This window comes from Gobio gobio (genome assembly GCF_949357685.1).
Source record: "Gobio gobio genome assembly, chromosome: 21".
Taxonomy (NCBI): domain Eukaryota; kingdom Metazoa; phylum Chordata; class Actinopteri; order Cypriniformes; family Gobionidae; genus Gobio; species Gobio gobio.
Window position 1 is genome coordinate 13,444,156 of NC_137117.1, and position 12,673 is coordinate 13,456,828.

Sequence of the window (12,673 nt, forward strand, 5' to 3'; positions counted from 1 at the left end):
CTGAAGAAATACCAAACAACTCCAATAACCTTGAGCTCAGTTCATTTTGAATGGCAGCTGACAATGTGCTCTGCTTGAAAGCATGATTATCTGAAACATGAACAGAAAATGAACTTGAACCACTTACACCCTGAAGGCATTTTTTAATGATTTCACATCTAACTGGTATACTTAAAAGTAATGGCTTTTAACTCTACAAAAAAACTAGATATATATAAGTCCATGGTCTCATTTGATAGAAAACCTTTCGAATTTGGAAGAAAATACATTTGAATCATGTTTGGAAGTTCTTATGTTACACCACTGCTGAGAAAACCTCAGAAAAGGTGATGCAATATCATGATTTATTGTATTATTATTGATGATTGACATGATGATTATTAGAAAGTATATATGGAAGCTCATAAAGTTTTGCACAATCATGTCAACTACATCGGAGCCAAATTTTGTGTTGATATTTCCAAGCAAATCAAAAGTTATGGCACTTGGAACCAAGGTAGCTTTTTGATCAAAAGTCCTATCGTCAGCCTGCGAGATCAGTGATACAATAGATTACTTATTTGATCATTCATTTGCTTATTTATTTACTCGTCTATTAACTCATTTATTTCATCATTTACTTTATAATCACGAAGGTGGAGTGTTTATTAATAAATCAGGTTATTTCCAGGTAGTGAGGTAAAAACATAGCCTAATCATTTGTGTATCTGACTCCAAGTTAGTCGTACATCAGATACAGATACATTAGCACAGTAGGCCTACATTACATTTATTTGAATGCATTAATGAGAGAGTGATTGTGTGTGTGAATGAGTCATACCGTCTCTATTAATTATGAAGCTGTGGTTTGTAGTTACTTCAAAGGTAGACAAATCTATGCTATAACGGTTGAGTTTCTAAACAACTTTAGAGATGAATCACAGGACAGTGTTGACGATGAGTTTCTGCGCTCCTCTCTGCGCGCGCGATCTCCACGTGATGTGCATACTGACGGTAGTTTACAGTGCATCTGATTTTTTGTTAGGGTGCATCAGCTTTTTTAGAGCCAGAAAAATAATATATTTTCTAATAAAGTTTCTATTATGTTCCGAAAAGTTCACCTGTTAACCCAGCCCCTGCGGCTCCAAACAATGAGGCCATGATGGCGATGCCCGTGGCTGATCCCAGCACAGCAGCTCCACCCGCTCCCAGCACCGCTCCTGCCCCGGCAGCCACCAGAGGAGCCGCCAACCCTCCTGTGACACCTGATCAAAACACACATGATCATCAACACCAGACAAATGAAACACATCTGCTATCATACGAGCAGTCGTGGCCTAATGGTTAATCTCATGAAACCAGTCCAGGACACATTATTTCACCCATAAATTAAGAGACAGAACTAAGAGATAAATAATAATAATAATAATTTAATTTAATCATGAAATAATAATTTTATTTAAAATAATATAAAATATGAATATATAATTATGACATTATTGACATATGACATTTTTTAATTGTAAAGTAATATATTATTAAAGTATTTCATGTATTGAATTGAATGAACTGAATTCATATTATATTAATTATATTATAATTTGACATATTAACCGATTTCTTTTTATTTAAATAAATAATTAAATACATTTTTAAAAAAATCACAAATAAATGTGCTTAATTATACAGTACCTGTCAAAAGATTTTAAGATTTTATAAATTATTTTTTATGTTTTTGAAAAAAGTCTCTTCTGCTTACCAAGGCTGTATTTATTTGATCAAAAATACAGTATTAGACAGTAATATTGTGAACTATTATTACAATTTAAAGTAACTGTTTTCTGTTTTAATATATTTTAAAATGTAATTTTTTCCTGTGATCAAAGCTGAATTTTCAGCATCATTCCTCCAGTCTTCAGTGTCACATGATACTTCAGAAATCATTCCAATATAATGATTTGCTCAATTATTATTGGTGCTTCATTATTTATAATGGTTCTTATTTTAATTAATGTTGAAAAACATTTTTGCTGCTTAATATTTTTGTGGAAACCCGGATTTTTGATGAATAGGAAGTTAAAAAAAACAGCATTTATTTGAAACAGAAATCTTTTGTAACAATATAAATGTCTTTATTGTCACTTTTGATCAATTTAATGAATCCTTGATGAATAAAAGTATTAGATATATTATTTACCCCAAGCCCAAACCTTTGAAAGGTAGTGTATCATGGTTTACACACAAAAAAAAACCCAACAACAACTGTTTACGCTGATAACACCACAAAATCATCATATTAGAAAGATTTCTTAAGGATCATGTGACACTAAAGAGACTGGAGTAATGATGCTGAAAATTCAGCTTTGATCACTGGAATACATTACTTTTTAAATTATATTAAAAGAGTTATTTTAAATTGTAAAATGTTTCATATATATCAAATAAATGCAGCCTTGGTGAGAATAAGAGACTTATTTCAAAGATATTAAAAATCTTAACGTTTCCAAAATTTTGACAGGTACTGTATGATATAATTATATGTAAAAATAAAAAAAGGGGGGGGGGGGGTGTGGCTTGAAGGCTTTCATGTCTTAAATTGTTTTTTAAAAATATATAGAACAATAGGCTTTATTTTCTTTATGCATGTTTTCATGGACTTCAGTGACATTCACCTAATCACCTTAGATTAAAACAAACGTCCTGTGGCATTTAGACTCACCGATTACTGTCCCTCCACCCACAGTGGCAAGTCCGATGAGCAGGTACCGGCGCAATTTACGACCTCTCTCTTTCTTCCGCCGTCTTGAAGACTCTTCTCTGTTAAGATAATGTCAATTTGATTCATAACGCGCTCTCTGGAGCTGCTGAAAGCTCAGAGGTCTTGTTCAATGTGAACAAAATTCTCATAGAAACTAAAACTAAAATTAAAGCGCTGAACTGAAAGGAAAAACCTTGACCTAGACTGCACAAACATAAAATACTCACGGCTGTGTGCGGCCCCCATCACGTGCAGCAGATAACACATTAAAAGACAGAAATCAGCCAATGCATTCAAAGCTCGATCCACATGTCAGATGTATTATACTTTACAATGATATTGATTGTGCAACAGTGTTTCTGATTTGCATGGACTTTTCCTTTGTGAATCTGCAGATGGCCCAGGTGGGCTTTGTGGAAATAATCTTTTGTACCGGTAAATAATCCATTCAACAGTGAAATCAGTGTGTGTTTCTCAGAAACATGTTGATAACCTTGCAAAAAGCCCATAAAGAGGCAGCAGCTGATGATCAGAGGAAGTATCACTCACTCGCTCTCCTCTCCTGCCTCTCTCAATTTCTCCCCGAGAGTCTCTTCAAAATCCTCCAGCTGCTGTTGGGTCACACGCAGAAGACAGCTGACATGCCGGATCAGAACGCGAGCCCTGGCATCATAATGTCCTGCATGAGAAGAATCAAGAAATGCTCATTACACACAAAACAGGAGTAACGGATCAATCAGGGTTGTTATTGGAACTGAAATTACCAAAAAAAATATATTTATATATTTGATATAAAATAAATATTAACTGAAATAAAATGTACTTACTTGTCTAGAAATTAAAATGCTAAATATCTTAACGCTAATGAAACAGGATTCATTTTCTTTATGCAAAATATCATTTTTATAATTGCCGATGCAAAAAAAAGACCGACTAACTAAATAAGAAACGACAGCTCACCGTCTTTGACAGAGAAAGACACGAGATCCTGAAAAACATGTTACAAAAGAACGTCACAAACAATAAGGTGTATGAGCATCTCAGGCCCTGTTCACACCTGGTATTAAGATGCAATTTGGTCGATCGGATCACAAGTGGGCGACGCTAAATACAGGTGTAAACGGGGTCTAAAACTTTTCGACCACTTCCAGAGGTAGTCAAAAACGCATTCAGACGGATGGTTTCCGTAGTGTAAACGCTCATGTGGTCGAATGTGTTCAAAACAGCTACAGAAGAACGCCTACTCTCTGCCTACTGACCTAATGCGTAAACATAATGGGTCCAGTGTTAATTTCGTTGACGAATAATTTTCGTCAACAACCTTTTTTCACTGACGAAAACGAGACGATAACTAAATAAAAACTAGTGTTGGATGACAAAAACTATGACGTAAATCAATTGTCATCTTCGTCAACAAATAAAAACGAGACGAAAATGTTAGGGAGGGACGATTAGGGAAGAGATCCAGTCAGAAGTGATGTCCTGTGTAACAGATGCGCACATTTGATTTGAACGTGCTGATCCAACCGCTGTTCTACAGGCTCACGCATCTCCAATCCAGCGCTCCAGAGCGGCTCACAATCAATGAATAGCGCACATTTATGCCAGGCAATTGTTTATGAACTAATGCTGATGAATAATGACAATGTTTACTTTATGATGTTTATATAGTAATATGTTTTAGACGGTTGTAACAACGCATATTTTATCTCTTGAACTTGAATGAGCTCCTGCAACTGCAATAGAGGCGCAGACATTTCAAAATAAGAGTCAATGTGTATTTCGAGCTTGTTTATAATTAAAAGTCACGCATTATATATTCGTTTTTGGTTACACAATAACCTGTATTTAATTTCATTCCCATTTAATTCATATTCAGGAGGAAAGACCAGTATTTGACACATATTAAATAAAGTATCAGGGTTATAATAGTTAACTAAAACCATTAAAAAAATCTTCATTACTTGAAATTAAATAAATGTTAACTGAAATTAAAAATAAATAAATAAACAAACTTATTTGAAGCTTTAGCTTAACCTGATATGGCCTACTGACTAAAACAGAAATACAAAGTTATAAAAACTATATAGCTGTTTTTAAAAAACAGACAAAAAAGTGAATTGAGATCTTTCGTGTATTTTTAATGTCAAAAACAAAATGATGTCAAAATGCCAGGTCAAGTGACAGTCGGTTATGTGATGCTTAAATGCTTAATGTATTACAATTTAACTAAAATCATTTAGTTAGGGACTAAATCTACTGTAGATTTATAAAATCTTATGATATTTAGTCGACTAAAACTAGACTAAAACTAAAAACAATTCAGGTGACTAAAATATGATTAAAACTAAATGGCATTTTAGTCAAAAGACTATGACTAAAACTAAATCAAAATTTGTTCTCAAAATTAACACTGTATGGGACGCGCACTAGCCAGATGGGATTTAAACTTTATCGGACCCAAGTTTGGTTTGAAGATAAAAAAACGCACCAAGCACAATGTTCTCTCACCATTCCTGATTTCTATCACACACACTCACAGCGTTCGGCTGGTCTTGCGGCTGTCAGAGTAGAAACAAAAGTCTGTCTGCGCTCCAGACGCGTTCATATTTAAATTGAGTGAGATTATTTCATCCATTAGGATTGAAAAAACCCACAAATAGACCCTCCCCTTGAAGAAATCAGGACAGAAGTAGTTAAAAGTGGACAAAAGAGGCTAAATTAAAAAAACTGAATAGGTATGTGTCTGAATAGGTACGGTATCTGCTTGTGATCCGATCGACCAAAACGCATCTTAATACCAGGTGTAAACAGGGCCTATATGTCAATGCAATCTTCCAGCTATGTTAATTTCACATGCGTACCTGAGTGATGGGTAAAGCTCCGGCTCTGAGCAGTGGCTCTGCGTGCAAAATGGACAGGAAGGTGTCAGTGCCTTCGAACCCGAGTCCTGCCAGGAAAGCTTGCATAACCGGCATGACCGACTCATCGAGGTTCAGCCACTGTACCAGACCCTCCAGATACCGCTCACGAAAACTTCTGCATTGAGAAAACATCACAGTGAAGTGTCACAACCCTAAACATCAATATGCCGGAAGTACAATACCGTTCAAAAGTTTGGGGTCAGTAAGAAAGAAAAAAAGAGCTTTATTCAGAAAGGACACATTTCTATTGCAAATAAATGCTGTTCCTTTGAACATTATTTTCATCAAATATGAAGCAAATATGAACGGTTTACAACACTGATAATCATAAATGTTTCTTGAGCAGCAAATCATCATATTAGAATGATTTCTGAAGGATCATGTGACACTGAAGACTGGAGTAATGATGCTGAAAATGGGTTACTCTTTCGCCGTAAGTCGACATGCGTACTGCTTTCCGCCGGAAGCTAGTTATTTTAGTCTATAAATATGGATATTTTTATTACACAAACGCATGGCTTCGCTTCAGAAGGCCTTTATTAACACCCGTAGCCGTGTGGAGCAGTTATATGATGGATAGATGCACTTTTATGGACTTCAAAAACAGAGCAACAATCACTGCCATTATAAAGCTTGGAAGAACCAGGACATTTTTTAATATAACTCCGATATTATTCGTCAGAAAGAAGAATGTCATATACACCTGGGATGACTTGAGGGTGAGTGAATCATGAGCTAAGTTTCATTTTTGGGTGAACTAACCCTTTAATTTGGAGTAGAAACAGGGAGAAAGACTTTATTGCATCAGACATGTGTCACTTTGCTCACAGCGGATTGGTCTAATTTCGGTTGCTCAGAACATTACCTGCTGTGGGGCGCAATTTACTATCGTGATGAACACAGCTAAAAGCCATAGTGCCTAAAACACAGGGTTGGCATAAACTAAACTGAAACATAACCACACAAACCGGATCCATGGTATAGGCTGGGGTGGGCATAAAAGACTTTCAAAAAACCCTAAACTTTTTTCTTGGTACATTAAAGTGTTGTTAAATGTTTTACTTTTGCTCATGTCCATGAAACAGCTGGCCGAGGGACACTCCACATAACCCAGCGTACGCAAACCGCCCTGGTTCACTCAGCTGTGGACCAAACACACTCTCTCCTGGTGGCTGGTTTTTCTTCCGTCCTCCTGGGTCTGTAACAATAAAAAGACAAAGTACAAAAAGTGCCTGTAAAGAATGTGTACGCGTTTCAATAATAGATACAGATTGTCACATCAAATCTAGTTCTCCACATTTTCATTATAAGCTTATTATAGGGGTCCAAGCAGAAATATTTATCCTTTTTTTAAACATTACAAATTGTATGACCACATTTGTATTGCTCAACTTATTAGGTATGCATTAATGTTGCTTAAAGAAAAAAGTACATAATTTTAAAATATAATCACTTACAGCCACAATATGTAATTTTTCACCGTTAGAGGTCAAAACAAAGGCGTAGCTTGATGACACCTGGTTTTCGCAGAGCTTTTATTCTGCCGCAGACGACAGCTTTCGCTTCTTCCGCTAATGCGTATGTGGGGTGTTTTATCATTATTAGATACATTTGAGTGCGTTGAAAGTTAAGCTATAATGCTACTCTGTGCGTTCGCTCGGCAGCTGCTGTAAGACACTTGTTCACACTGGAGTAAACTAGATCAATATTAGGCATGGTAAAACATGGTACTCGTGGTAAATCAAGAAAACGAGATTTAAAGGGCACCTATTATGCCCCTTTTTACAAGGTATAATATAAGTCTCAGGTGTCCCCAGAGTGTGTCTGAAGTTTCAAATCAAAATTCCTAACAGATCATTTAATATACCATTTTGAAAATGCCCATTTTTGGGTTTAAGAAAAATTTGCTGTTTTGCGCGCGTCTCCTTTAAATGCAAATGAGCTGCTGCTCCCGGCCCCAGAGGGCGGAGCCTTCACAGTGAACACCAGTGAATATGCATGAAAACTGAAACATGATACATCTGTTTGTTTTGATGATCATCTCTATCGCAGACAAGCTCATCTGACATTGCAGTTCTTCATCATCATGAAATATTATCATCTGCATGCGTTTTAAAGCATTATCACTTTCAACTTGAGCACACACACACACACCCGACGCATGCGCACATAGAGCTGGATGTCGGGCGTCCTTGAGTAGGCTAAACTAGACTAGTTCTCTTTCATGTGTTATTGCAATTAAACTGTTAAATGCTCACAAGGTTATGTCAGAAACACACAAAGTTCACATGTCTGTGCACGTATGCAGCAAGTAAGTTATAGAAATCCTGTGTGTAATGTTATATTAGATCTGTGTAACGTTGCTAAAGTGAAAGCAGTGTAATACAGTACCTACTGCTATAAATACTGTTAATATGAATCAAACAACAGAAGAAAAACAGAAAATCACTCACTGCTCTTGACTGAATAACTTTAGTAGCTTTAATAAGAACACATTTCTTACTTGAATGCTACTGTTAATGCTCTGGCTGTGTACAGCTCTCTGAGGGCGGGACTTTGCTAATACGGCAGTGTCAATCAACACTAATGGGCGGGGCCTGTGAAATGTGACGTCACATTCCCCAGGATCTGCAAACAGCTTGTTCTGAGACACTGCTTATGATTTATGGGGATTTAAAAAAAGGGACTGGGTGGATTTTTACCATTATAGTGTTGTTGTGTGGTGTACACACACTGCCAACAGACATTTATATGTTCAAACACCTTATAAAAGTGAATTTTGCATAATAGGTGCCCTTTAAACAATAAGACTGTGTTGAGCTATATATAACAATGATTAGTTTTCTATCGATGAAGGTATCCAAACAGTTGCTCACCAGTCTAATAAAACACATCATATATTAAAGCGTCTTTGGTGTTTCCATGGTCTCTACAAAAATAAAACGGAAATCAGGGGACGATCCATGTCCTGGTTAAAATTGCTTATTCCTCTGGATTTAAACATTCTTGGAAACATTTGGGATAATGTAAGTACACACGTCAAAGTTGTTCTAGTGGTTTTTGGATATTTGAATCCAAAAATCTTACATATTGTGCCTTTAATGAGCCCTGTTGACCCCTTTGAGCTACAGTCTTAAAATCTTGCCCACGTTCCTCTTCTCACGAAGAACAAATTTGCCTCTTGGAGTCAAATTATAAGCATTTGATTGTCTGTTTTTGTGCTTATGATGAAGTGCAAAGCTTGATATGTGTGGTTAGAAGGCTGTAGCTACCAAGTCAAACTTTATTTGCATGTTTTGCTTTTTTTGCATGTTGGAGACCACACGAAACTCTTTTATTACAACATCATTTATTTGCATAGTGCATTTGCACAAACGTGATATTTTATGACACTATGAATGCAGTTTGATGCGTTGTTTACTATTGTTCTCGCGCTTTCATTAGTTAATAACCATGCAAATACATTGAAAATGCATTGCACAAGATCTGCATGTGTTATTATGCAACTTAAATATCCCTTGTTTAACCAAAACATGTTTTAGGCCTTGATCTTACCCTGCATCTGTGATTAAAGCTGAACTGAACACTAAGCAGCTGTTTGACACGCATAGCTATATACGATCCTCAGAAAACGACATTAAAATAATACTTAACAAACTGAATGAACTACAATACAACAGAACTAACAATAACTTATAAAACCTCACAAAATAAGAAAACCGAGGACTCTTATTTTGTTGTAGTCTGTTGAGCAAAACTAAAATCTTTCCATAGTTCTTTAAAATAAAAAAAAATCACTTTTAGTAAAGTTTAAGAGTACCTGAAAATAATTTCGGGGCCTCGTTGTTGTTATTAGTTGGTTCCATTGGTTTATTCTCACAGTAAGTTACAGCAGATTTGTTCTCTCCATTTTGAAGAGTTGTTACTTTGTTGTCGTGACAGATGAAAGTTCAGCACAAAGTTGTCGTGTATGCAGCAGCGCCTCCTATTGGTCAAATCAATTCACCAATCATGATGAACGGCTTATAAATATTAATAAGTTAACGTTACGTTCGTCCAGCTGGCCCAACCGATTGGCTGAACGGCAAAAGTTGGTGAGGTTTCCAATATTCAGCTGACAATCCTAAAAGCGAAGGAATAGCTTATGAATATTAATAACAACATCACGTTCGTCCAGATGGCCTAACCGATTGGCTCAACTGCAGACGTTGGTCATTTTGGCGTCGTCACAAATGAGCAAGATTGGCTTATGAATATTAATGAGGTAACGTGACTGGACAGTATCGGAATGTTGCTAAGAAACATCAGCATGATTTGATTAAAACTCAAAATTATAATTTCGCCTCATGACGACTGTAGGTTTATTTGAAACGTTAAACATAATGAATGCTATTAATGGCGACGTTTGGCTTGACAAAGTTTTTTTTATTATTATTAATTCAACTTTCAGAGAAACATATAGAAACAATACAAAACAGAGAAACAATACAAAAGAGTATTTCCGCTGGCTAGAAATATTGTCGAATATTAATAGGTTTCCGTGACTTGACGCTAGTCTAGGGAGGTTAAAAAGTAAAGGCTGCATAACCTTACTAACTAATTAATATTCATAAGCTGAGTCGTCTTCTAAGGATCGAGCATTTAAACATGATTTTATGCTTATGTGATGGTTTGAGGAAGATTTATGCTATTAATTGTTGATGTTGTGCCTCATAAATATCATTAGCCCCTCTCTTATAAATACATAAACATAAGCCCTTCAGAAATATTGTTGAAGTGCCATTTGTGGCCAGCAGAGAGCACTAGATGTCCACATAAAACTGTAGCTATATAATATATCAGACACACAAAACTTTATTGTATGTATTTGTAAGATTGTTTATAGATTGTAAGATGCTTTTTCCTTTATCTTAACCTGCATCTGTGATTAAACACAGAACTGAACACTAGCATCATTTTCTCTGCAACTGCCCATCTTTGATTGATTATAGCAATTTGTCTGAGTTACATAATTCGCATTGCAATAGCTCACTTTTTGACACCTGGTATTTTTAGATTCATTCTGATTGTTATCCTTTGCATTGTTATCTCCTGACGTTATAATGTCTATGAGCCGCTGTACCTTGTTGCAATTTCTCACTAAACGCCCATACTTGGGATGATCCAGGAGAACAGTTTGTGAAATGCATGATTACATCACTTTCTAAAACCAAAAAAGCATATCTCCATAGAGCAATGGCTATATATGAGCGTGTCCTTACAGCTTCACAAGAATCATGGACATGTCTATTCATATTCTTTTCACAACATGCAACTGGAAAAATGAAATTGATATAGCTAACAAGAGAATGTGTGTGCATTTGTGCATATCTGTATTTCTCTCCTGTCTCTTTTTCTCTCTCTCTGCCTGGTACCGTCTCTTTACAGAGGTCATGAGGTCAAGACTTTAAGAAAGGAGAAGAGAGAGGAACGTCACTGTTAATCCAAACCCTGCTCCTTCCTGCATGTAAACAGATGCCAGTCAGTGAAGAATCCTCCCTTTGCGTTTGAGGTCAAAACATCCTGTTTACACATCAGTGTGCGTTACAGGCATCTTTATTTGAACTTCTTTCTCCATTTCCACTTCTCCACTTCCACATAAGTTTGTATGCAACCGGCCTGCAAAACCAGAGCACAACCTTAGACTGCATAAGCACTTTTTTTTTTCCATTTCCATTTAACGTAATACCATCTGTGGCTCAACACTTCCAGTATTCACAACCCACAGAAACAGAAAATGCACATGGAGTGATTCACAAAGAATTAAAAACATTAGCAGTGTACAAAATATATATTATGAAAAAAATAATAATAATAATAATAACAAAAATACACAGCAGGCACGTTGATTTTCTGATCATATTTTTTTCCCAGGCACATTTGACCAATTCCAAACCACAGTAATCCTAATAACTAGGCCTACTATTAATTTAGTATTTAATAATGTATAAGTGATATATAATTGTTCATGAAGGCTGGAAATGAAAAACACCTTATATTCAGGTGTGCAGAATTATTAGGCACGTTTTCTTTTACAGATAAATTGAGCCAAAAAAGAGATTTAACTCAGACTGAAAAGTCAAAAATTATGAAATGCCCATGAGAATAATAATATAATACTTCTGCACGCAGTGTAATTATTAATATTATAATTATATATTTAATATTAAAATACAATAATATTATATTATTATTATGATCTAGTAAATATATTATATTACTTTTAAATAATAATAATACTAATTATTACACTTAATATTATAATAAATTATTATTATTAATATTATTATACCTCTATTAAATAATACATTATTATTATTATTATTATTATTATTATTATTATTATTATTATTATTATTATTATTATATATTACAATACAGAATTCTTATTATTATTAGTGTTATCTATTAAATATATTACATTTTTAAATAATTACAATATTGACAACAACAATTATTATTGTTATTATCATACTTAATATGATAAATTATTATAATACCATTATTAAATAATAATACATCATTATTATTAATAATATTATTAGTGGTATATTACAATACAAAATTATTATTATTGTTGTTATCTATTATATTATACCACTATTAGATAATAATAATAATAATAATCATAATAATAATACATAATTGTTATTATTATCATCTATTAAATACATATTATATTAAAATAATATTAATTATTATTATTGTTGTTATTATTATTATATTTCATAAACAAATACAATATTTTTATTTTTGTCATCTATTAAATATATATTATATTATTTGAATATAATAATATTAAAAACAAAAATTAGTATTAGTTGTTATTATTATTATACTTAATATTATAAGAAAATATTATTATTAATTTGATTATATTATTATACCACTATTACATAATAATAATAATAAATTGTTGTTATTATTATTGTTATTATTATTATTAGTAGTAGAAGTAATAGTAGTAGTATTA

At 34.2% G+C, this 12,673-nt stretch overlaps 1 protein-coding gene across 2 annotated transcripts in view; it reads right to left on the reverse strand.

Annotated features, from left to right (window-relative positions):
- Window positions 1-9,595, reverse strand: part of tmco4 (transmembrane and coiled-coil domains 4) — a 30,860-nt gene extending 21,265 nt beyond the window's left edge. For both annotated transcript variants that reach the window (XR_013815498.1, XM_079803511.1), the window contains exons 1-7: window positions 9,482-9,595; window positions 6,724-6,859; window positions 5,602-5,776; window positions 3,698-3,725; window positions 3,287-3,416; window positions 2,699-2,796; window positions 1,101-1,244 (exon numbers count right to left, since the gene is read on the reverse strand). Coding sequence is in view for 1 of the 2 variants with exons in the window: in XM_079803511.1 (XP_079659637.1) it covers window positions 1,101-1,244; window positions 2,699-2,796; window positions 3,287-3,416; window positions 3,698-3,725; window positions 5,602-5,776; window positions 6,724-6,859; window positions 9,482-9,527 (757 nt within the window). In the remaining variant the exon portion in view is untranslated. The remainder of the gene's footprint in view (window positions 1-1,100; window positions 1,245-2,698; window positions 2,797-3,286; window positions 3,417-3,697; window positions 3,726-5,601; window positions 5,777-6,723; window positions 6,860-9,481) is intronic.
- Window positions 9,596-12,673: the final 3,078 nt, after the last annotated feature.